At 60.3% G+C, this 23,007-nt stretch overlaps 3 protein-coding genes across 6 annotated transcripts in view; 2 read left to right on the top strand and 1 right to left on the bottom strand.

Moving 5' to 3' along the window:
* LOC113907239 (sodium/glucose cotransporter 1-like) overlaps positions 1-13,209 on the top strand; it is a 44,910-nt gene extending 31,701 nt beyond the window's left edge. Inside the window, exons 11-14 of the mRNA XM_027566135.1 lie at positions 4,807-4,975; positions 7,252-7,467; positions 8,676-8,775; positions 10,771-13,209. Of these exons, the coding sequence (XP_027421936.1) occupies positions 4,807-4,975; positions 7,252-7,467; positions 8,676-8,775; positions 10,771-11,045 (760 nt within the window). The 3' untranslated portion in view covers positions 11,046-13,209. The remainder of the gene's footprint in view (positions 1-4,806; positions 4,976-7,251; positions 7,468-8,675; positions 8,776-10,770) is intronic.
* A 2,272-nt stretch (positions 13,210-15,481) lies between these two features.
* The window catches only part of RSPH14 (radial spoke head 14 homolog), a 50,934-nt gene continuing 43,408 nt past the window's right edge, over positions 15,482-23,007 (bottom strand). For 2 of the 4 annotated variants that reach the window (XM_027566138.1, XM_027566137.1), the window contains exons 5-7: positions 17,212-17,437; positions 16,854-16,990; positions 15,482-15,803 (exon numbers count right to left, since the gene is read on the bottom strand). In XM_027566138.1, the coding sequence (XP_027421939.1) occupies positions 15,565-15,803; positions 16,854-16,990; positions 17,212-17,437 (602 nt within the window). In that variant the 3' untranslated portion in view covers positions 15,482-15,564. Of the gene's footprint in view, positions 15,804-16,853; positions 16,991-17,211; positions 17,438-21,731; positions 22,438-23,007 lie in introns of those variants that run through there. The other 2 variants (XM_027566140.1, XM_027566139.1) reach the window with 2 other exon arrangements.
* Positions 22,710-23,007, top strand: part of GNAZ (G protein subunit alpha z) — a 30,408-nt gene continuing 30,110 nt past the window's right edge. The window contains exon 1 of the mRNA XM_027566136.1: positions 22,710-22,804. The gene's annotated coding sequence lies outside the window, so the exon portion shown is untranslated. The remainder of the gene's footprint in view (positions 22,805-23,007) is intronic.

Genomic DNA, 23,007 nt, shown 5'->3' on the forward strand with positions numbered 1-23,007 from the left:
GAATTTCATGATAAGAAATACCAAAGGAAAAGACTCTGATGCTGGAGGGATTGGTGGCAGGAGGAGAAGGGGACGCCAGAGGATGAGATGGCTGGATGGCATCACTGACTCGATGGACTTGAGTCTGAGTGAACTCTGGGAGTTGGTGATGCACAGGGAGGCCTGGCGTGCTGCGATTCATGGGGTCGCAAAGAGTCGGACACGACTGAGCGACTGAACTGAACTGAACTGAAAGGGGAGTCTTAGGCTGCAGGAAAAATAACCCGGATGGAAGACTGACCTTCAGAGAAGGATGGAGAGTACCATAAAGGGTGAGTATATGGGACATGGAAGAGAGCGGGTGCTGACAGCAGTAAGCAAAGACGTCCGTGGGGCAGCAACACGGGGGCAGGACACACCAGGAATCCCAGAGGGAGCGAGAAGGGGCTGCACGGAGTGTAAACAGCCTCAGGCTCTCTGGTACCAGACTGAGGCGTGTCAAGGGTGCATGTGTGGCCTCTAGACTGAGCGATATAAGGACAGTTCAAGGATGTGTAACAAGTCAGTAAAATATGAACTAGCCAATAAAATATTTGATTAGCCCAAAAGAAGTCAGAAGAATAAAAATTAAGCGAAAGCGAGGTTGAACAGAAAACGATCGAGCGCTTTCCCTGGTGGCCCAGTGGTTAAGACTCTGGTGCCAATGCAGGGGCTCACGTTGAATCCCTGGTCAGGGAACAGATCTCACATGCCTTGAAGTGTGGGGGGAAACAGAAAAGAAAAAAATAGGCTGTGTACATGTACCACGTATTCTTTATTCATTCACCTGTTGACAGACATTTAGGCTTTCCTATGTCCTGGCTATTAAAAACAGGTAAAGTGTACAGCGATCTCTTCAAGGTAGCGATCCGTGTTTCCTTTCGATATATACCCAGAAGTGGAATCACCAGGTCATGTGGTACTTCATGCAAAGATGGGCACAATAAAGGACAGAAATGGTACGGACTTAACAGAAGCAGAAGATATTAAGAAGAGGTAGCAAGAATACTCAGAGGAACTATACAAAAAAGATCTTAATGACCCAGATAACTACAATTGTCTGATCGCTCACCCAGAGCCAGACATCCTGGAATGTGAAGTCAAGTGGGCCTTGGGAAGCATCACTATGAACAAAGCTAGTGGAGGTGATGAAATTCGAGTTGAGCTATTTCAAATCCTAAAAGATGAAGCTGTTAAAGTGCTGCAGTCAATGTGCCAGCAAATTTTGGAAAACTCAGCAATGGCTACATGACTGGAAAAGTTAAGTTTTCATTCCAATCCCAAAGAAGGGCAATGCTAAAGAATGTTCAAACTACCACACGTTTGCACTCATCTCACACGCTAGCAAAGTAATGCTCAAAATTCTCCAAGTCAGGCTTCAACAGTACCTGAACCATGAACTTCCAGATGTTCAAGTGGGATTTAGAAAAGGTAGAGGAACCAGAGATCAAATGGCCAACATCTGCTGGATCATCAAAAAAGCAAGAGAGTTCCAGAAAAATATCCACTTCTGCTTTATTGGCTACACCAAAGCCTTTGACTGTGTGGATCACAATAAACTGTGGGAAATTCTGAAAGAGATGGGAATACCAGAACACCTGACCTGCGTCTTGAGAAACCTGTATGCAGGTCAGGAAGCAACAGTTTGAACTGGACATGGAACAGACTGGTTCCAAACAGGAAAAGGAGTTCGTCAAGGCTGTATATTGTCACCCTGCTTTTTTAACTTATATGCAGAGTACATCATGAGAAACACTGGGCTGGAGGAAGCACAAGCTGGAATCAAGATTGCCGGGAGAAATATCAATAACGTCAGATATGTAGCTGACACCACCCTTCTGGCAGAAAGTGAAGAAGAGCCTCTTCATAAAAGTGAAAGAAGAGAGTGAAGAAGTTGGCTTAAAACTCAACATTCAGAAAACTAAGATCACGGCATCCGGTCCTGCCACTTCATGGGAAATAGATGAGAGACAGTGGAAACAGTGAGAGACTTTATTTTCTTGGGCTCGAAAATCACTGCAGGTGGTGACTGCAGCCGTGAAATTAAAAGACACTTGGTCCTTGGAAGAAAAGCTATGACCAACCTAGACAGCATATTAAAAAGAGACATTAGTTTGCTGACAAATGTCCGTCTAGTCAAGGCTGTGGTTTTTCCAGTGGTCATGTATGGATGTGAGAGTTGGACTATAAAGAAAGCTGAGTGATGAAGAATTGGTGCTTTTGAACTGTGGTGTTGGAGAAGACTCTTCAGAGTCCCTTGGACAGCAAGGAGATCAAACTGGTCAGTCCTAAAGGAAATCAGTTCTGAATATTCATTGGAAGGACTGATGCTGAAGCTGAAACTCCAGTACTTTGGCCACCTGATGCAAAGAACTGACTCATTGGAAAACACCCTGATGCTGGGAAAGATTGAAGGCGGGAGGAGAAGGGGACGACAGAGGATGAGATGGTTGAATGGCATCACCGACTCGATGGACATGAGTGGGAGTGAGCTCTGAGAGTTGGTGATGAACAGGGAGGCCTGGAGTGCTGCAGTCCATGGGGTCGCAAAGAGTCAGACAGGACTGGGCGACTACTGGAACTAGCCTGAGCTGCAGTTCCCTTTTCGGTTTCTTGAGGCGCCTCCGTCCTGTTTTCCGTAGCGGCTGCACCAGCTTACGCTCGCACCAGCGTCCCCGCGCCCCTTTCTCCCCTCCCCACCGGCTCGTGTCATCTCTCGTCTTTCTGTCTTTCTGGCGGCAGCCCTTCTAGCGGGTATGAGACGGCACCTCGCTGTAGTTCTTGCCTCTCCCTGATGAGTGGTGCTGAGCGCCTTTTCATGTGCCCGTCGGCCATCTGAGTATCTTCTTTGGAACAATGTTTATCAGGTCCTTGTGCATTTGTAATTCTGTTATTGCTGCTGTTAAAGTTGTCCAAGTTCCTCTTCTTTCTGACCAGAAGTCATCTATAATTCATAGTACTGCTCTGTGTATGTAATGCGTCTTCTTTCCTGGATTTTTACAATTTTCTCTTCATTTTTGGTTTTCAGCAGTTTTGTTATGGATGTGCTGGTTGGGTTTTGCTGAAATTCTTAATCTGCAAATTAATGTTTTTCACCAGATCGGGGGAATTGTTGACCATTATCTCTCTGCATGTCTGTCTGCTGCGTCCCTCTTCTGCTTACACACATATTAGCCTTTTGATATTGTCCACAGCTCATGGAGGCACTGTTTATTTTTAAAATTTTTTTCTCTGTGTTCTTCAGTTTCGATTTTCATCAGTCTCCCTTGAGGATATTGGCCCTTTCTTCTGCCATTTCCAATTTACTGTTAAGGCCAACCTGTGAATTTTTCATTTCATATTTTCAACTGGAATTCTAGTTCTGGAGTGTCTGTTTTGTTGGTTTTAAAATTTTCTCTAGTATTCCATTTTCTGCCTTGATTTCCCATCTATTCACTCATAACTATCATTTCGTCCAAATTCTTTAAGATAACTGTAGTAGTTGCTTTGAAGCCTTTGGTCATTTTAATACCTGAACCATCTTGGGGCTGATTTCTTTTGACGTCTGTTTTCCTTGACTGTAGTTTACATTTTCTTTCTTCTCCCCATTCATAGAAAAGTTGTATTATATACTTAACATTGTAGATAATAGTAGAAATTCTGGATCATGTTCCTCTGAAGAATATTGGCTTTTGTTCAAGTATGCAGGTAAATTCCTAGCCGATTCCCTTGAACTTAAGGAGGCCTCTTTTTTTTTTCAAATTAATTTAATTTTTATTGAAGGATAATTGCTCTATGGAATCTTGTTGTTTTCTGTCAAACCTCAGCATGAATCAGGCATAGGTATACACGTCTCCCCTTCTTGTGAACCTCCCTCCCGTCTCCGTCCCCACCCCACCCCTCTAGGCTGACACAGGGGGCCTGGCATTCATGCTTGGTCAGTGTGACTCTGCGGAGAAGGCAATGGCACCCCACTCCAGTACTCTTGTCTGGAAAATCCCATGGACGGAGGAGCCTGGTAGGCTGCAGTCCATGGGGTCGCTAGGAGTTGGACACGACTGAGCAACTTCCCTTTCACTTTTCACTTTCACGCATTGGAGAAGGAAATGGCAACTCACTCCAGTGTTCTTGCCTGGAGAATCCCAGGGACGGGGAGCCTGGTGGGCTGCCGTCTATGGGTCACACAGAGTCGGACACGACTGACGTGACTTAGCAGCAGCAGCAGCAGTGTGACTCTGCGTCAGTTTTCTCTAGTCGTGTAGCGAATTCTTAGTCCCGGACACACTCTCTGCTTTCAGTGGAAAGCCCTAGGCGGTTCCCTCTGCAGGCAATGGAATCTTTACTCAGCCTTTTCTGTCTCTCACCAGTTGCTTGGTTGCTCGTTGTGGACTGTTGGGCAGTTTCCCGCATGAGCAGCCGAGGGCGTAAGGGAGCTGACAGCAGTCTGTAAAGTCAGGCACATCACTGCTCCATCTGAAGTGTGTACAAGTGCGTTATCCCTCAAGGAAGTAACGTTTCCCATGTACTGTATATTGTAAGCATGACCACCTCAAGACACACCCTCCAAATGTGATGAAAATCTACGCACGATCCAGTCCAGAAGTTGAAGGGGTTTTAAGAACCCTCGGGCCCCGTTAGTGTTTAGGGGTATGCTGTCTCCTCTGCCACACTTAAGGAACGGGCATCCAAATGTACCCTAAGGAGTGATCAGAACTAGCTCATAGTTTATGGTTTGCAGGTGTTCTATTGGCAGGTTAAACAGACAAGCACAAACCCCTCAGTGTCGCTGACCTTCGGTTGAACTTGCAGGCTCTTTGTTATAGTCCTGCTCGCCGTCTCGGTCGCCTGGGTGCCCGCCCTGCAGGTGGCTCACAGGGAGCAGCTGTTTGAGTACATGCACACGCTGCTCAGCTACCTGACGCCGCCCGTGGCCGCCACGTTCCTGCTGGCCGTCTTCTGCAAGAGGGTCACTGAGCAGGTAGGTGGCTCACACCGCGGGGTGGGCGGGCGGGAGCAGGCTCCGCCCTCCCAAGGCCGCCCGCCTCCGGCCCTGCCTTGCACGGGGCAGAGCGCGTGGGGCCCTCCTGCACGCTTGTCTAGCCGCAGGAGGGCCCTCTGCTGTTGGCCTCTGCAGGAGGATGCTTTCCTGCTCAGAGATGTCAGACGCTCAGGGGGATGTTCAGCCCAGGCTCCTACCACCTTCCCTTCACGAAGACCATCTCTTCACCACATGTAGTACTAGATAAAGGTCCCGACTAACGGTTCGATCATCTCACCCGTAAGACTGGAAGCACGGTTTGCCAGAACGTTTTCACTGGTTAGTTGAGTCACATCCTGACTTGTTTCTCCTGCCTTGCACGCATTCTGAGCTCAGCGCCTCTGAGACCTGGCTCCTGCCTGCCCACCAGCCCTGGCCGCTCCGCATGCAGCCCCCGGGCCTGGGTGCTGCTGGTCACGTGCAGTGCTAACTGCCTGTCCCCTGCCCTCTGTGGCCCCTGTCCTTCCCCACGGAGTCTTTGCTTTGCCGTGAGACTCTTTGTCCACCTCCATCTGGCTGCTGCCTCCTGCAGGCTCAGGCCAGGTGTTCAGTCCTCCAGGCCAGTTGGCTAGAGCTTTCTGCTCTGCTCAGCTTGTGGGTGCACGCTCAGTCACTCAGTTGTGTCTGATTCTTTGTGACCCCCGTGGACTGTAGCCCACCAGGCTCCTCTGTCCATGGGATTTTCCAGACAAAAATACTGCAGTAGGTTGCCGTTTCCTTCTCCAGGAGATCTTCCCAACCCAAGGATTAAACCTACATGAGACCTGAGTCTCGTGCATTGGCGTGGATTCTTTACCACCAAGCCACGGCTCAGCTCACCAGGACTCAGTTTAGCACCAAGAATGGGGTGAGGGGGCGTCTGGGTTCTGAAAATGCTCCTCCCTGTGCTTGCTTGGGAGGGGCGTGGGCAAGAGGAGCAGGCGGTCAGAACGGTCTGCCTCCCACCTCTGAGTCACTCTCGGGGTGTTGGGGCTGCCACCAAGGGAAACTGGGGAGCTTGTCAGTGGCTCTCCGGCTACCCTGGTCCAAGGTTACAGCATGTTGTGGGTCCCTTGCTTGGCCTGGAGAACTTCTCCAGGCCCTCTCTCTCACCCTCATCTGTCCCTCGGTCTTCCCTTTCCTGCACGTCTCCTTCAATAAGTGGGGCCTGTGGACCACTCTCCTGGCCTTTGGTTTCAGTTCTTTCTCCAGGACTCTTCCCGCACACACTGCATCCTCTGCCTCCTCCGACATCCAGCCGTCCCTGAGACTGGCTCCAAGTCCAAGTCCTTAGGCTGAGGAGTACGGTGTCTCTGTGGAGGAGACAGACGATACCCAGTGAACAGATAGGATTTCTGAGAGTGGGGTAGTGCTGCTTAAAAGTAAAGAAGGGGAGGGGAAAGTAAAGAAGCATGGAGGTGAGCAGGGCAGATGCTGGGGGCAGGGCGTGGGGCACAAGGACATCAGCCAAGGTCGTGGGAGGAGATTTCTCCTAAGAAAGTGGCCTAGAACCTGCATCCCGAAGGGCGAGCCAGAACCACCGAGATCTGGGGAGAGACCAAAGCAGGAAGAGGGCACATGCAGAGGCCTGGCAGACAGGGAAAGGGCATGCCTGGTGGCTGGAGGGGACCGACAGGAGGGCGGAGCCAGGTGAGGTCAGCGGAGCAGCTGAGCCTTGCTTCTCAGGGCGGCCAGGAGAAGCCACAAGGGCTTCCGCAGAGACAGGGCACTCCCTGACCCATGCTTCGAAGAGCTCACGCGGGCTCCTCGGACTGCGGGCGAGGAGAGACCAGGAAGGGAGTCCCCGTGTGAGAGACAGCGGACGATCGTGACGGAGGTGGTCTCCGTGGGAGTGACAGCATGACTCACTGGTGGATCGAGGGCAGGGCAGGGTTGGGGGGGAAGGGGCCAGGGACGTCTCCTGGGGTCTGTGCCTGAGTAGCTGGGGAGATGGAGGTGCCCCCACCGCAGCAGGCGAGACAGGTCTTCTCGGACACTGTTTGGGATGCGTCTTCATCGTCTGACTTAGACGTGTCTCCAGTGTCCCCTGAGTTCTCCGACGGACTTGGTAGAGCATGCGCGCCTCTCGGTCTTTGTTTGTCCGGGCGGTGTCGTCTCCCGCTGCCGAGACGGCTCTGCGGGGCGTGTGAAGCCCTTGCTGTGCTGGGCTCAGCTTAGACCCAGACGACTCGGCTCAGGCCACCCTGCTCCCGGTGACTTGGGCTCCTCCTCTGCAGGGCGCCTTCTGGGGGCTGGCCAGCGGCCTTGTGATCGGCTCCTGTCGCATGCTGTCCGAGTTTGCCTACGGGCCCTGGAGCTGCTCCATGAACAGGAAGTGCCCCCGGATCATCTGTGGCGTGCACTACCTCTACTTCGCCATGATCCTCTTCACCATCAGCCTCATCACCGTCCTGGGCATCTCCATGTTCACCGTGCCGATTCCAGACAAACACGTGAGTGCTGCCGTGGGCGTGCTCCGGGGCCGACCTGCGGGCCCTGCGTCCTGGGAGCAGCTTGGGAGAAAAGCGGCTGAAGAGAAGCGGGAGGGCTGGGGGTCCGGGTGACATACGGGTCAGAAACAGGCAAGTAACCTCCTTGCCTTAAGCACAGAGCTGAACTAAAAGGCGATCCTCCAATGAAGCATTCACCCAGAGTGAGACGTTTGACTTTCAAAATACAAATTTTCTGTGAAGCGCTGAGGTCGCTCACTCTGGTGTGAGTTCATAGAAGCAGGGTCGTCCTGGCCGCCCGGTTGGCCAGTGGGGGTGCGGGTGGGGGTGGGGCGACAGGAATGCCCGCAGAGCTGTGGCCAGCGGCCCGCACGCCCCTTCTCCTGTCCGGCCGCTTGCCCTGCCCAGGAAGAGGCGTCTGCCACTCTAGTTGGAGTATAAAATGCCTGGGCTCCGAGGAGGGCGGTCACTTGTCCGTGACTCCAGAGCCAGCCAGCGGCCTGCTGGGCCTGAGCAGACGCCGCTGTGTCACCTGCACGGGCGTGGCCAGTGGGCCCAGCAGGACCCCCAGGCTTGGCTGAGCTGGAGGCCAGCAGGGAGGGTCCGGGGAAGAGAAGGGAGGCGGCGCTTGGAGGGAGGGGCCTGTGAGGCCCACGCCCTGGGGTCTGGACGGGAGCTGGGCCGGGAACATGCCTCTGCTCCGGCCGCTTTCTGCGCCTGCAGACACCTGCAGAGTGTGAGTGGGAGAGCCCTGCCGGGGCCAGGACACCGAGTACCCAAGATGAGGCAGGCCAAGCCTCCCCTGGGCTGCGTGTGAGCGCTCGTCTCTGACAGCCAGGAGGTTCTTCCAGCAGGAAATCAGCCCCTGGGTCCACCCTGTGGGTGACCCAGGAGCAGCAGACCAGGGGTGCGGGGCCGCTTCTCCCAGCCTGGAGGGCACAGCTTCCTGGACCTCGGTCGCCGGAAGGTGCGCTGAGCATGTGCCTCGTGCCGCCAGTGTCCAGCCCAGGACACTGAGCTCGCCCTTTGCGAGGCCAGAACTGAAACCCGGGGTTCCCGAGCGCCACGCTTTCCCCACCCCTTCCGTCCTCCCTTGTTGGAACCAGTGACCACACCTCTTTTCAGTCCCTGGAGACCCTGGTGCCCAGCTGTGACACCATAAACCCCGACGATAGGGCCCTGGTGGCAACAGGCCCCTTGTCTCCCCTCAGCTCCACCGCCTCTGTTGGAGTTTGCGGAACAGCCAGGAGGAGAGGGTGGACCTGGACGAGGACACAGAGGTGAAGAGCCCCGAGCCCCAGGCACAGCCAGGTGAGAGGCCGGAAGCCAGCGACTGGAGGGGCCTGCTCCCGCCCACAAGCCCGCGGTCTCCACGCCCAGAAGCGCCTCGAGGCGGAGGCCCCGTGATGCCTCTGAGACCCCTCTCTGGGGTTCTGGCCCAGGAATATGGAGGTGGGAGGCGTCAGCAGGTGCAGGGGGAGCGGGGGAGGGTCTGGCACAAAGCGAGGGGCGGAGAAACAGAAGCGTCTGGCAACCTAGAAGTGTCTGCGGTGGGGCGGGAGGGATGCACGGATTACACCGTGTGCCCCAGGATGGGGTGGGGGGAGGGACAGTGGGTCACGGCACCTCTCACAGCGGTTCAAGCCAGAGGCTCCTGGGCGCAGGCGGGCGTTATCCGCAAGGAGTGGTGGGCAGCTGCCCCCGCGAGGGCGCCAGGGACACCGCTGCGGACACCTGAGTTTCAGTCCCAGCAGGGAGAGTGTCCAGGAGAGGCTTGGGTCTGGGTCTCCAGGAGGCCCAGGGGAAAGCGCTCAGCAGGGGGGTCAGAGAGGCGTGTGGGGCCGCGGGGAGGGCACCTGCATCTCCTGAAGCACTGACACAAGCAGATAAAGCCTAACGGGATTAGCGCTGAGTCTGCAGCCAGGGACCGGGGCGGGGGGGCCGAGGGGACGCTGTGGCAGGCATGTCTGGGGGACATCGTCCTGGGGCCCCACCTCCACTCCTGCCAGGGACCCTCTCCTGACACCTACAGCCAGGCGGCCCCGGGTCTCTGGAGGGTGCCAGGCTCTCGGGAGTGCTCTCCCTGGGGGACGGGGGAACTGCTCGTCAGGGCCACATGTGCAGGGTGTGTCCCTGGGGCCCCTCGCAGTCCTGTCCTCAGTCGTGGGTGGACAACTACGAGGACGCTGGTGCACACCTGCCGTGCATGTGGGATGTGCCAGCCGCTGGGTGTGACAGGCCATTGTCGTCCTGGTTCACAGATGGGGAGACTGCGGCCCCACCCAGAAGTGTCTGCCCTGGCTCCGCACACCACCCAGCAGTGGCGGGGCTGGGAGGTCGGGCACGGGCAGGCTGACTGCAGAGCACATGCTCGCGGCCACTGGCCTGTCCCGCCTCCCTTCAGGCAGCCCTTGGGTTGTGGCCGCATGGGGGGTCAGCCCTCTGGGCCTGGCGGCTGACAACAGCATCTGAGAGGCCAGGCCTCTCACCTCCACGCAGGCCCTCGTCTCTGGGGTCCCCGGCGGCGGCCCCTCCCCCGTGACACAGGCCCCTGGAACACCGGCCGGCGAGCTCCACGATCCCGGTGCTGCCTCAGCCTCGGGGCACAGCTGGCGCGGCCGCTGCCCAAGGGAGTGAGACGCAGAGCAGGTCGCCGCACGCACTGCTGGACACACTGCTTGTCGTTGTCAGGGAGGGCACCGTTCCGGCTGTGTGCGGTCGGAGCTGGCCGTGGTGCTGGCCTGCGTGGCCGCACTGCCAGACACCAGAAGGACAGCTAAGCCCCAGAGGGAGGCGTTTCACTGATTTGGCCCAGAGATACGGATGGAAATTTGCCTATAGTTCCTGGGCCTCCCCCTGCTCCTGGAGAAAACCATTCCCCTTCCAAGGACCCGGAAGGTCCTTGGGTCAGGCCTTGAGGCTGGTACTGCCTGGAGAAGACACTCCCAGGGCTGCTAAGCAGAGAGAGCAGGGCAGCGGGGCTCTTCTGTCCTCCGAGGAGCAGCCTCTTGCCCTGGACCTGCAGAGCTGGGCTCGGTGTAGGCCCGCAGGGGAGGCCTGCCCTGTGCCAGCTGGGCTCTGGGCTGGCTGAAGTCTCTGCTGATGATAGGCGAGCGTGATCCCCCAGCTCCACTCTCTGTGCCCCTGAGGCTGGTGGGAGGCACTCCACAGCCAGGGCTGAGGCTTACTGTCCGCACGGGGAGCCGGTCCACTGGGCTCCCTTCAGGGCTCCCCACGAGACGCCAGACCCTGGGAAGACCCCTCCTGTGTGCGGCCTCCTGACTGTGCCCATCCCCTCGGTTCCAGACACGTTCGTAGAGGACAGGGGCTGCCTCTGGAAGGCCTGGGACGTGTTCTGTGGCCTGGAGTTGCTGCCCAGCCCCAAGCTGGCCCCGGAAGAGGTGGGCGTGCCTGAGACGGAGCAGAATGACATGGCTGAAGGGATGGCGCACGGTGCCACGACGGGAGGGACAGAGGAGAGGGAGGCGCCGGAGGAGCGGCTCCTCTGGAGCAAGGCGCTCGGGCTCTGCGGGCTGCTCCTGGTGCTGCTCACGGTGCTCTGCCACATCTACTTCCACTAGCGGCCGCGCGGGAGGGGGCCCGGGGCGGCCCCGGATGAGGGGCCGGGCTCACATCGCCCAGCATGCGCCCTGAGCCCCAGGGCGGCAAGGCCCGCGGAGGGCAGGGCCCGCAGGCGAGCACGCCTCCTCTGCTCGCTGAGCCACGCCCTCAGATGGCTGCACACAGGCGCTGGCTTCCACGCTGGCTCTGGCGTTTCGCCTCTTGAGACCCTTGGGAGCCTTGCCTGTGTTTGCTGCCACCGTTTCCTTCCTGTGCCCACCTCCACTGGCAGTGCCCTCTCCTCCTCTGGAAAGGTACGCTGCTGGCAAAGATGCCCACCCACAGGGGCTGAGCCCACTGCTGAAGGTCACACAGGCAGGGCTTGCATGGACAGAGGCGTTGGCACCTGCCTGGACGGCGGTGGGCTGAGCTGGTCCCTGCCTGAGGACCAGGCCTCCCTGCAGCTCGCTTCTGTCTGGCTGCGCCCCTTGGGGACAGATGGAGAGGAAACATCCCTCCTTGCCGAGCTCTGCCTGGTCCCTCTCAGTCTGCCTGCTCCTGGGAGGCGAGCCCTGGGCTGGATCCCCTTGGCAGTCAGGTAGAGGCCACTCCTGGGCTGTGTCCTTGCAGGGGCGCCCTCAGCCACCCCGTCCTCTTTCTTCTTCTCAGACCAGAATAAATGAATCTTTAGAAAAAGTCTCAGATACGTCAAAGGGGTTTGGGGGAGGCCCACCAGCATTGCAAAAACCACCCTCTGAAGGTGTGGTCAGAACCAGCCCGTCTTTCCCCGTTCAGTCCTTCAGCGGACATGTCTGAGTGCCTGCTGTGCGCCAGCACTGCTGGGAACCGTCACGGGCAGGGCTCATGGTCTCGGGAAGCAGAGCGAAGCACCAGTGGGAATGGCCAGTGCGGAGGGTGGGCCCGCTGTTCCCTGCCGGGGTCATCACCACCTTCAAGCCGTGGACCCAGCCCAGGTGGACCCAGCCCAGGTGGAAGGACCAGGATCAGCCACACTCCACAGAAGAGGAGACTGAGCTCAGTCAGGAAACCCAGTAGAGGGGCCTCTGCACACGCGCACAGCGGCAGGGCGCCCCAGGGAAGAGGCCGCCCTTGACTACAGCAGGAGGTCAGCGAGCCAGCGGGGCGACAGAGTGACAGGGTGTGAGCAGGCCCGGGCGCAGAGCTGGGGCCGTGGAGGGCGAGGGTGTGAGCAGGCCCGGGCGCAGAGCTGGGGGCGTGGAGGGCAAAGGTGGGAAGGGGCCCGACCTGCCGGCCTCACATGCTTTGGGACCCTGAGTCACTGGAAGCTTCAGCCATGAAGGAATAGGACCCGGTTTGCTGAGTGCTGCCGGGGAGGTGAAAAGGAGGTGAGAACACCCACCGGGAGGCTGTTAGAGGGATCCAGGCAAGTCAGTGGCAGGAAAGACGAGGGAGCCGATCAGCACCAAGAGAAGCCAGCAAGCAGAAGTGACGGGGCTTGGGTCGCTGGGCTTCTGGAAGGAGGGCCCGGCAACGGCTCTCCAGCCTGAGCACATGGGCGAAGGGCGCCCCAGCCCTCGCGCCGGGCCCGCAGGACGGGAGCAGGCGCGGACGAGGCAGGCTCCGTGCGGGCACACGGGCTCCGAGTCGCGTGAAGACACTCTGTGCTACCTTGACCATGTTCGGTCTTTCTGATCCGTGAAGGTGGGATGGCCCCCATTCATTTAGGGCCCCTTTCGCTTCTTTCAACAGTGTTTTGTCTTCAGCACTCAAGTCGTACACATCTAAGTTGATTCCTGAGTGTTTTATTCTTTTTGATGCTACAGTAAATGAGGCTTTTTTAAAAGTTGAGATATAGTCAATGTACAATATTATGTGAGTTACAGGTGCGTGACCTAGTGATTCATAATTTCGGAAGGTCACACTCCATTTATAGTTATTATCAAAGGGTTGGTTTCATTTCCTGGGTTGTACAGTATGTCCTTGTAGCTTATTTATTTTATACACGACGGTTTCTATTAGTCCCCTACCCTTTATTTTAATTGCATTTTCAGATGGGTCATTGCTCAGGTACAGAAAAACAAAACTTGTATCTTGATCTTGGAACCTGTAACTTAGTGAAATTTGTTTATTCTTATATTTTTAAGTGTATTCCTTGGAATTTTTTCACATATAAAATCATGTAACCTGCAAGTACAGACAACTTCTTTCAACCTGGATGCCTTTTGTTTCATTCTGTTGCCTAAACTGCCCCGGCTAGAACCTCTGGTACAGCGTCAAGTTTGAGGTAGTGACAGCGGACATCCTTGTCTTGCTCCCCATCTTGGAGGAAAAGCATCGAGCGTCTCACGGTCGAGTATGATGTTAGCAGATGTTATCATGTTGAGGAAATTCCACCCTATCCCTGTGTTGCTGAGTTTTTCAAGCTTTGTTTATGTGTTTTGGCTGTGCCGGGCCCTCACTGCCATGCTTGGGCTCTCTCTAGCTGCAGTGAGTGGGGCCACGCTCTAGTCGTTCTGCATGGGCTTCTCACTGGGGTGGCTTCCCCCATGCAGAGCTCAGGCTCTCGGACACGCGGGCTTCAGGACTTGCGACAGGTGGGCTCAGTATCTCTGGCACACGGGCTTTTTAGTTGCTCTGTGGCATGGAGGATCTCCCCAGTCTAGGGCTGGGACCCGCGTCCCCTGCACTGGCAGGCAGGTTCTTGACCCCTGGAGCACCAGGGATGTTTTTGCTCAGAGTTTTTTGTTTTAGTTTTAAGGTTTTTTTTTTTTTTTTTTTTTTTATGAAATGGGTGTTGGATTGTCAAATGCTTTCTCCTGCACCTGTGAAGGTGACCGTGTGATTTCTGTTCTTTATTCTCTTTGCACGCTGTTCCATTGGTTCGTCGTCACGCGTTGAACCCACCTTGCATCATGGGGAGAAATGCCCGTTGGTCGTGGTATATGAGGCTTTTCTCACGCGGCTGGATTTGGTTTGCTAATATTTGGTTGAGTTCTTGTGTCTATATGCGTAGAGGACACTGGTCTGTAGTTTTCTTTCCTCGTGAGGTCTGTGCCTGGTCTGGGGATGGGAGTGATGTTAGCCTCACGGAACGAGTTGGGAAGTGTCCCTGCCTCTTGTCTTTGTTTTAAAGCAGTTGGTGAAGTGTTGGTATTAATTCTTGCATGGAGACATTTAAGGGTCGGTATTAAGTTCCTTGCAGGGGGCCGGGACCCGGGAGAGAAGCTGACGCTAGCGATTCAGACTGCAGGGAGAGAAGACAGCCGGCTGCCCTAGCTGAGAAGGGAAGCTGGTAGAGGAAGCCCGCCAGGTGGGCGAGACCGTGCAGGAGAGCGGGACAGATCGGCCAGGTTAGGAAAGGGGGGTCTTTCTACAGAGGAGACCAGCAGGGCGCAACCAGGGCCCTGGGCGGAGGGCCAGGATGGCCGCCACAGGGAGGCAGGGGCCCCGTGCACGGGTCTCGGTGGCCAGGAGGTGGCGAGCTGGAGCCAGCGCGCCGTGGCGGAGGGGCGACGGGGCAGGCCGACGGAGCCCTCAGAGCAAAGCGCCCCTCTTACAGGACCTTTCCTGAGAACGAGACTTAACCTGAAAGCCCCCCTGGGCCTGGCAGCCGGCCTCTCCCGGAACAAGGGGGCCTGCTTGGGGCTCATCCCTGGGGGCCCCAGGGAGGCAGGTGTCCCTATGTCCCTTCTGGGTAAGCGAAGGCCCTAGTTCCCGGAAGGACTTGGGGAAGGCACTCACTCCCTGGGGGTGCTGGTTCTGTGGGAGGTTCTTTCCCGCAGGAAGTGGGGCTGCTGTTTGCGGATGGAACGAGGGAAAAAAAGCTGGTGTGAGTCCTGGAGAGCAAGGCCCTGGCTCAGCCCAGACCAACGAGTCCAGACCTGAAATGGAGCCAGACTGCCAGCCAGGGTGGGCTGGGGGGGACCCTGGGGCCCCCTGTGCCTCCCCGCCCCCCACCAAGCCCATCCTAGCAGCCTGCTTCTCCTCCCCGCCACGTCACCTCCCATCCCCGCAGACGCTCTAGCCTGCAGACAGCAGCGGGAGGGCTGGGGGAGGCCGGCCCAGGCTCACTTAGGGGACTTGGCTTTGGGGAGCTCAGCTGTTTGAGGGGGAGGCCTTGAGGGCTACCCTGTGCCGAGCACTCATCCCTGGGGTGCAGGTGGGGGGCCTCTTACAACTCACCCTCCCCCAGCAGGAGCCCACAGGGGTGGCGCCTGTGGCCTGCCTTCCTGCTACCCCTGTGGGAAGCTGGCTGACCCGCGAGCAGGGCCGCACCCCAAGGGCCTGTTCACCAGAGTGTCCAGCCCCCTCCTCCGCCCCGTCCCTGCTCTCTGCCCTCCCAGGGGCCTCGAGTGCAGCAGGGGGGTGCAGAGAGGCCTCCCGCCTGTCCCCGAGACCCGAGGTCAGCCTGTGGCCTGGTCCTCCCAAGCTGGGCATTTCCCCTTGGCGAGAGAGAGGAGACAGAACCATCAGGTGCCACCACTCGGACCAAGATAAAGAGGCTCCGTGCGTTTATTCGGGCATGGAGTCGTGGGGCCGGGGGTGCTGGTAGGAGGCTCAGGGCTTCCACTCGATGACTCTGATGGCGATCTGGGCTGCGCGCTGCACGGCCAGGCTGAAGTCCTCCTCGAGCGCCCGGAAGGTGGCCACGTGGGGCTGCAGGAGCTTGCGGCCCTCAGGTGCCTCGGCCAGCATGGTGAGGGCCTTGATGGCGTTCAGGCGCGCCTTGCTCAGAGACGAGGTCAGCAGCTGCAGCAGCGGGCGGGTGGCCTCCGCGTCCAGGGCCGCGTACTTCCCTGCCGGCCACCGATGCCAAGTGTTCCTGGGGTGGGGGCAGCCCTGCCCACCTCCCAGGCCCCCCAGCCGTCCGTGCCCGCAGCCTGAGCCCCACGAGCTCCCCGCGCCGGCTTCTCCCCAGCCACCAGGTGCCTCACCAGGCAGCGTGAAGGATCTTTTCAAAATTAAACTCCAGTCGCTGCCCCCTGTCCCCGCTTGCTGAAATGCCACACTTGCCCCCACCCTCCTGCGTCAATCACTTCTCGCTGCTGTCACACTGGCCAGCCCCCTTGGCCCAGGTGCCCCCGTCATCCTGTGGGTCCACTCCACACCCGCTGCCCCCAGGACACCCCGACAGTCTGCTCTGCCTCGTGCCCCTAGGTCCCCAAGCTGCAGACCTCAGAGGCCGAGGCATCCACGTCTCCACCGCCCACCTCACCCCCACACTGGGGCCTGGCCTGCCACGGGGGCTCAGGGTCGCTCGGCAGGAACGCCAGCTCAGGGAAGGTGGCCTCACGTCCCCAAACTCCCACGTTGCCGGGGTCCCTTGAGAGCCCCCAGCCCTCCAGGCGCGCACCCAGGATGCCCGGGGGGACCCTGAGTGTGGCCCAGAGCGGGCGGGGGTGGGGGTGGCCGGGGGGCTGCGGGGGCTCCTCAGAGCAAATGGGGAGCGGCAGGACTCCCAGCACTGGGGGGTCTGCCGCTGACTGAGGATCAGAGGCCCAGGCAGCCCCGGGGAACCGGTCCGGGCCCCTCCAACCACCCAGGGCACTGACTTGAGTGTGGGAGTCGGGGTGCAGGGTAACCTCAGTTCCTCTTCGCCCCCCGGCCCCGCCCCAGCACACTGGGGAGAGCGCTGCTGGGCTCCATCGTCTGCCGGGACCTCAGGAGGACTGGCTTGGGCGTGGCAACCGAGTCAGTCCGAGAATTTTGGTTCACAAAGGACTGGGTCAGAGGCAGGACTTCCAAAACCAGGGAACCGAGAGGATGACAGGGAGGGGCCCGGCCGCCCCAGAGGGGGCGACACCGGCCAGTCAGGGCCGCGGCGACCCCCGCCCGGGCCGCCTCACCTTCGGTGGTCACCGTGGCGTTCATGAGCGCCCCCGCCGCGTTGGCCTGCACCTCCTCGTCTCTGTCCTTCAGCAGGTGAACCAGGATGGGGATGACATCATGCTGCCACACCTGGATCTTGCCCTCCGGGGGGACGCTGCGCCGGGCACAGGCTGTGAGCACGGCCACCCTGGCCCACGAGCGACTCGACGCCCCGGGCTCCCGGTCCTGACTGCACAAGGCGTCTCCTGGGCCTCCCTTCCTCACGGGAGGGGGCGGGACTGGGGGCCTCCTGGGGCACAGACTGTCGGGCCGCCCTGGTGGAGGGGTCCTACTCCCCCAGGGCACGCAGGCGGGGGCGGCCAGCCGGGGCCTCACCTGACGGCGATGAGCGTGCGGGCGGCTTTGCTGCGGATGTCGCAGTTGGTGCTCAGAAGCTTCTCCTTCAGGAAGGGCACCGCGCGGCTGGCCAGCGCCTCGGTGGCATCCTCCGTGAGGCAGGCGGCCAGCGTGTCCAGCAGGAGCACCTGGATTTCTTCCTCCTCCCGCTGCAGCTTCCACACCAGCGAGGGGATCAGGCCACTGTTGACGATGCCCAGGGCCCCTGTGGGACAGGAGCAGGGACGGAGCGTGGGCCTGTGGCCACCCCCCACCTGTCACGTGTGCTGGAAGCCGGAGGACTGCGGCGGGGGGGACGGAGGCTGCAGTATCTGACCAGATAAATTACAAATCCCACCCTCTCCTGCTGCCAAGCAGGGGCCTGAAACCATGGCTGACAAGCAGGGGTGGGAGCTGTGAGGTCACGGAGGGCCCCAAAAAGTCCAGCCCTTGGCCACCTGGGATTGGGGGGCACCCGCCTGCAACGGCGGCCTGAGAAGCAGCAGCCGCCCCTGCGGGACCCGGGCACACGGGGGGCCTTCCCCCTCCCCCAACCACCATGAACCAGAGGGAAGCCTGGGGTAGGGGCGGGGGGCATCAGTCCCTCCTTCCACCCACAACGCGACGTCTCTGTGATACCCGGCCAGCCCCGGGGATGGGAGAGAAAGCTGGCCGGGGAGGTTACAGGAGGAAGGTTTAGAGTTAACAGCACAGCGTCTCACATAAAAAGGGCCGCGCCCCCATCCACAGTGGGTGGACGGTCCATAGATTCCGGCCGAGGGGTCTGAAGGGGCCCAGTGCCCAGCAGGGAGGGGCCCCGCCTGGAGCCGCCTGCCCGACCCCTGTGAAAGCTTCTGCCTTACTCCTCCCAGCCTGCCCACCCTGGGGAGTCAGCACACAGCTGGCTGCCCAGAGGAGACCCCAGAGACGGCCAGGCAGCACCCCAAGGGTGCTCCTGAGTGCTCAGAACTACTGGCAGAGCAGCCCCCGCAGGGCAGGGAATGGGCCCCCAAGGAGGGTGCCCAACAGCCCACCCCCTCCCCAGCAGTCCAAGCTGCCCACCGTGAAGCCGTCCACGGTCCCCTGCCGAAGCTGCCACCGGCCGACACCTCTGTCTCCTGCCTTCCCGGCTCAACCCACTAATTTACTCCAGAGAGACAAATAAACAGGTTAATTAGCCTACAGGTCTCTGAGTGCCAATTAGCACCCAGGGATTTCCTCTTTGAAGACATCTCCCAGCCTTCCGCCCTCGGTCCTCGAGAGCTCACGTGGCAGGGGCCTGCGGAGAGGAAGGGCAGCGTGTGCAGGGGCCCCCAGTTGCCCCCAGCTGGCTTGCTCCTGGGGCGTCAGGTGGAGCCACCAGCACCGCCCATTTCTTCTCAGGGCACTCACAACACAGGAAAAGTGTTTTCCTGTTGCCTCAAGAGTACTGGGTTGTCTAAGTTGTGGGTTTTTTTAATATTTATTTTTGGCTGTGCTAGGCCTCCGTCCTGGCTCACGGGCTCAGCATCCGCCCTGCAGCACGTGGAGCCCTAGTTTCCTGAGTATGGCTCGAACCCATGTCCCCTGCACTGCAAAGCAGGTGCTTAACCACTGGACTGCCAGGGGAGTCCCGTGGTTTGACACAGACTAAAGGCAGAAGAAGGCTAAGGTGGACTCCTAACTGTATCCAGCGTGTGACCTCAGACAAGCCGCTCACCCTCACAGAGCCCACCTGGCAGGGGGCAGTGCAGTGTCAGAGGAGGAGGGGTGGGAGGGGGCTAGTGTCAGCGACTAGTATCCCCGTGTGCCCAGACACGGGCCTGGCACAGCAAGGGGCTCAGAGCCCACGGAGTTCCAGCTGCAGGCCGGGGCCTGTGGGTGTGGGTGAGGGGTGGGAGGGGGCTTCAGACAAAGGCTGCACAGTTCCTGCCCTGCGGGAACACCTCTGGGTGGTCCCCGCCTGCCCCTCCGGGGGGTCTGAGTGCTCTCGCCCCCTCAGCCCTGCTCTCCGGCCTGGCCACCACCAGACAGGTATACCCGGCCCTTCCGCTCGGGCCTCCCAGCCACAGTCCCGCTCGGCCACAGCCGTCTGGATGGCCACTCCGCAGCCCACAGTGTGGAGGTGACAGTCTGACCCTCTGAGAAGGACGGCACTGGCTGTCGGAGGGATACGGTTCCTGCCTGGGGGCTGCACCATCCATCAGGGCTGAGTGGGGTCTCTGCACCCGGGCCAGCCCAGGGAGGGTGCTGCTGTGGACAGGTGAGCAGCGGGAATCACGCAGGAGGGAGAGGCAAGGCCTTCAGCTGCCCAGGGCTTTCCTTCCAGCATTGCTGGGCCTGGCTCATTTGGAAACGGGAGATTTAAAAATAAAACGCGTGCGGGGTGCGCCTTTCTGCTCGCTCACTTCGCTGCTTTTCAGCTAAAAGGAGAGTGGAAGGCCTGGCTATTTATAACTAACCCAGATCTGGCTTGTTCTAGTTGGGGGGGGGGCAGTGGTGGTGCACAGACCCCAAAGAAACCCGTCAGAAAACCCACCAGGACCCCCGACTGCCCGGCGGCGAGGTTGGGGTGAGCGGGATGGACAGGTGGGGCTGGGAGAAGAGCTGGCCAGAAGGGGGCGCCCTAGGACGGTGGGGAGGCCGGAGCGAAAGTCAGCGGAACAGTCGTCACCACCTGGGGCTGACCCGCGTAGATGAGGCATTCCAGGTCCTAGGGGCCCCGGAGGCCCCGGGGGAGCTGGGCCTCGTGGGGCAACAGCATGACGCCTGCGTGAGCCAGGGGAGGCCCGGGTCCAGTGCGGCTGCTGGGCCCGGAATGGCTGGGACCGAGGGTCATGATCCCCAGGTGTGCAACCCCTGCAGTGGAGGTTCGGCCATTCCCGAGTGCTGGGTGGGCTCAGGCAGCAGGGTGCCCCGTCCCCCTTTCTCCCATGGAGCCAGCGCTGTGCTGTCCCATCCTGTGCTCTGGGACAGTGTGGACCCGGCCCCAGGGCCTGGCATCCGCCCCGGTGCCCAAACCTCAGCAGGCCCGGCCTCCACCTGCCTGTCTGTCTTTTCAGCCTCGTGCGGCCCCGGCTCTACCCTCGTGCCTGCCCTGGCTCGTGGGGACCCTGCTCTGTCCTCAGCTTCGGCCCCTCAGGAGCGCCTGACATGGTGACCACGTCTTCCTCCCAAGATCCCCCCACCCCGCGGCCCGGGGATGCCCCCCTCTCTGCGTGCACGTCTCCAGCGGCTCCTCCTCGGGCTTCACAAGTGCCTCTTCCTGCATCTCCCTCCCACTGGCTCCTCTCAGCCCCCAGCCTCCATCCAGCCTTTCCCAGACATGCCAGGTCACCCGGCATCTCCCGGCCTGGCCTGAGCCTCACAGACGGACTCTGCTTTCTTCCTGTCCCTGGGCTGACTAGCTGACGTTTTCTTACTTGATTCTACCCTTGAGAACGACCTCACACAGTGGGACCAGGCCTACTGTGAATAAACGTGAAGACCTTGCCATCCTCCTCCTTAAATTTTAGGACCCAAAACTCTCCCGCGGTTCTTAGGCCAAGCTCCCTAGTCCCATCCAAGGGCCGCCAGCAGCTGCTACCGTCCCCTGACCCGTGCCAGGCTGGGTGGCTGGCATCCTCGGGGCTCCAGCTGTGCTGACCCTCTGGCTTCGTCCCGGCCGCACACGGCTCAAGGCTCAGCGGTCTGCCCCAGCGCGGAACAGGCTTCCTCCTGCCCCAGCTCGCGGGCCCCCTCCATCCTGAGCGCAGAGGAGTGAGTGCTTGCTGAAAGGAGGGTGAAGGTCACTGCTCGAGGTGGGGGAAGCACTCACTTCCGCAGTCAGGGGGCTGGGGGGCAGCAGCCAGGCTCGTCGGGCCCCTCATCTCATACCTGGACTGCCCTGCGGGGTCTCCCCACGCTCACAGCTACATGTGCCTCTGCAAACAGCTGAGTTTGGACCCCTGGTCCCTCAGGTGCCCCGCCCTCTCTGCACGCGGGTCAACGTGCATCTCCCGTCAGAATCACCCTCTCGGGACCACCTGCTCATGTCCCCTGTGATAGGAGCAGCAGCTGAGGCTCATCCGGGTGAAGTAACTTGTCAAGCGTGTACAGGGGGCGGCGGCGGAGTCGGGGCTGTGCTTCACCCCCAGCTTCCTCTGCACCACCCTGGAGCAGGGTCTGTCACAGCCACTGGCCTCTGAGTGGCCCTCTGGGCAGAAAAGCCCATCCTGACCCGGCCTGGAGGTGCAGGCGTGCACACAAAGGAGCCCCCGATGGTCGGCCACTTCCCATTGGTCCTCAGGGGCCACCTGCAGCCAGCACGTATCAGATCTAGTCTAGACCTCAGTGAGTCATCCACCTGAGGATGCCCATCACCGACGTCTGTCCGTTCTCTAACCGTGTGTAGGCGGCACCTTCACAGGCCTGGGCTTGGCCCACCACCCCATCTCCATCAGCCAACAAGTGGTCTGACCCTGGTACTGTGACCATACAATGAGGTGTAGGAGTATAAAGAAGGGTTAGTGAGGAGCATCTGCAGGAGCATTTACATTTACCTGTGGGCTCTGAGATGCACGGCGCGTAGGGGAGGACAGAGGAGCACTGACATCTTGGTTCTGGCTTGAGTCTTTTTAAGCACAGGGACGAGGGGCTCCTGGCTCCGAGGCCCGCAGATGGGCTCCCCGTGAAACTGAAAGCAGAAGCTGGCAGACTGCCCTTCTCTGCATTTTGCTGAGCATCCGAGCAGTCTGTGAGCTTCCCAATGGCGCCCATGGGCCCTGGCCTCAACAGAACTGGCTCCCTCCCGCCTCTCTTGTCTGGAGGCGCCGCTCCTGGGCCCCTCCCACTCTAGTATCCTCCCTTCCAAGGCAAACCTTCTGTGGCAGGATTGCCAGGGACCCTGATGAGCCCTAACCCTGCTGGCCCGAGCAGCAAAGACGACGAAGCCCCCTTCCATCGCTGCAAGACGTCGCCGGCGTAAACCTCCAGGGTCCGCACGGCCCTTTCCCACGTCCGAGGCGGCCGTCGCGACAACTCAGGGCAGCAGGTGCCACTAGTCCCGCTTTGCAAACAGGCCTCACAGAGGTCAACCGGGTGTCCAAGGTCGCGGGGCTCAGGCTAGGCTGGCATCTGGGCCGGTGACGGCGGACGCGGCCGGGGCCACGCACCGCTCGCGCACTCGGCCTCCCGGGGCGGCAGCGGGGAGCGGGGTGGGCGCCCGGCCTCGACGCAGTGAGACCGCAGGGCCCCTCCGGGTGCCGGCCGAGCGGGCGGCGCGCGCGTGCGGGGCCGCGGAGCGCACGGAGCCCCGGCACCGCCCCCTCGGCCCGCCGTCGCTGGGCCGTGGGCCTGTCCGTCAGCCGCTCGCGCCCAATGGGCGGCGGGCCGGCGGGCGCGGGGGCCTCCGCCCGCGGTTGGCCCGGCAACGCTGCGCGCTGGCGGCTCCGCCTCCTGCCGGCGGCGCGGCGCGGCGCGGGGCGGGCGGGCGGACCCGCGGGCGGCGGCGGCGCGGGAGAGCGGGCGGAGGGAGCCCGGCCGGCGGAGCGTGTGCGCCGCCCGCGGCCCGGTCACGTCCCCGCGCGGGCGCCGCCGCCCCGCGCCGCCGGAGCAGCTCGGCCGCGGCCCTGAGGTGAGCGGGCGGCCCCGCGGTCGGGGCGCGCGGCCCCCGGACCCCGCCCGGGCCTTCTGTGCGGAGGGGGGCCCCGCCTGGGCCGGGGTTGGGGGCTCCGGGATGCGGGGGCCGGGCGCGGAGCGGCGCGCCGCGGATGCCCGCGCGCCGGGCAGGGGCGCCGCGGGCCGGCAGGTGCGGGCAGGGGCGCCCGCGCCCGGGGG

This window comes from Bos indicus x Bos taurus, chromosome 17 (assembly GCF_003369695.1).
Source record: "Bos indicus x Bos taurus breed Angus x Brahman F1 hybrid chromosome 17, Bos_hybrid_MaternalHap_v2.0, whole genome shotgun sequence".
In the NCBI taxonomy this organism is placed as follows: domain Eukaryota; kingdom Metazoa; phylum Chordata; class Mammalia; order Artiodactyla; family Bovidae; genus Bos; species Bos indicus x Bos taurus.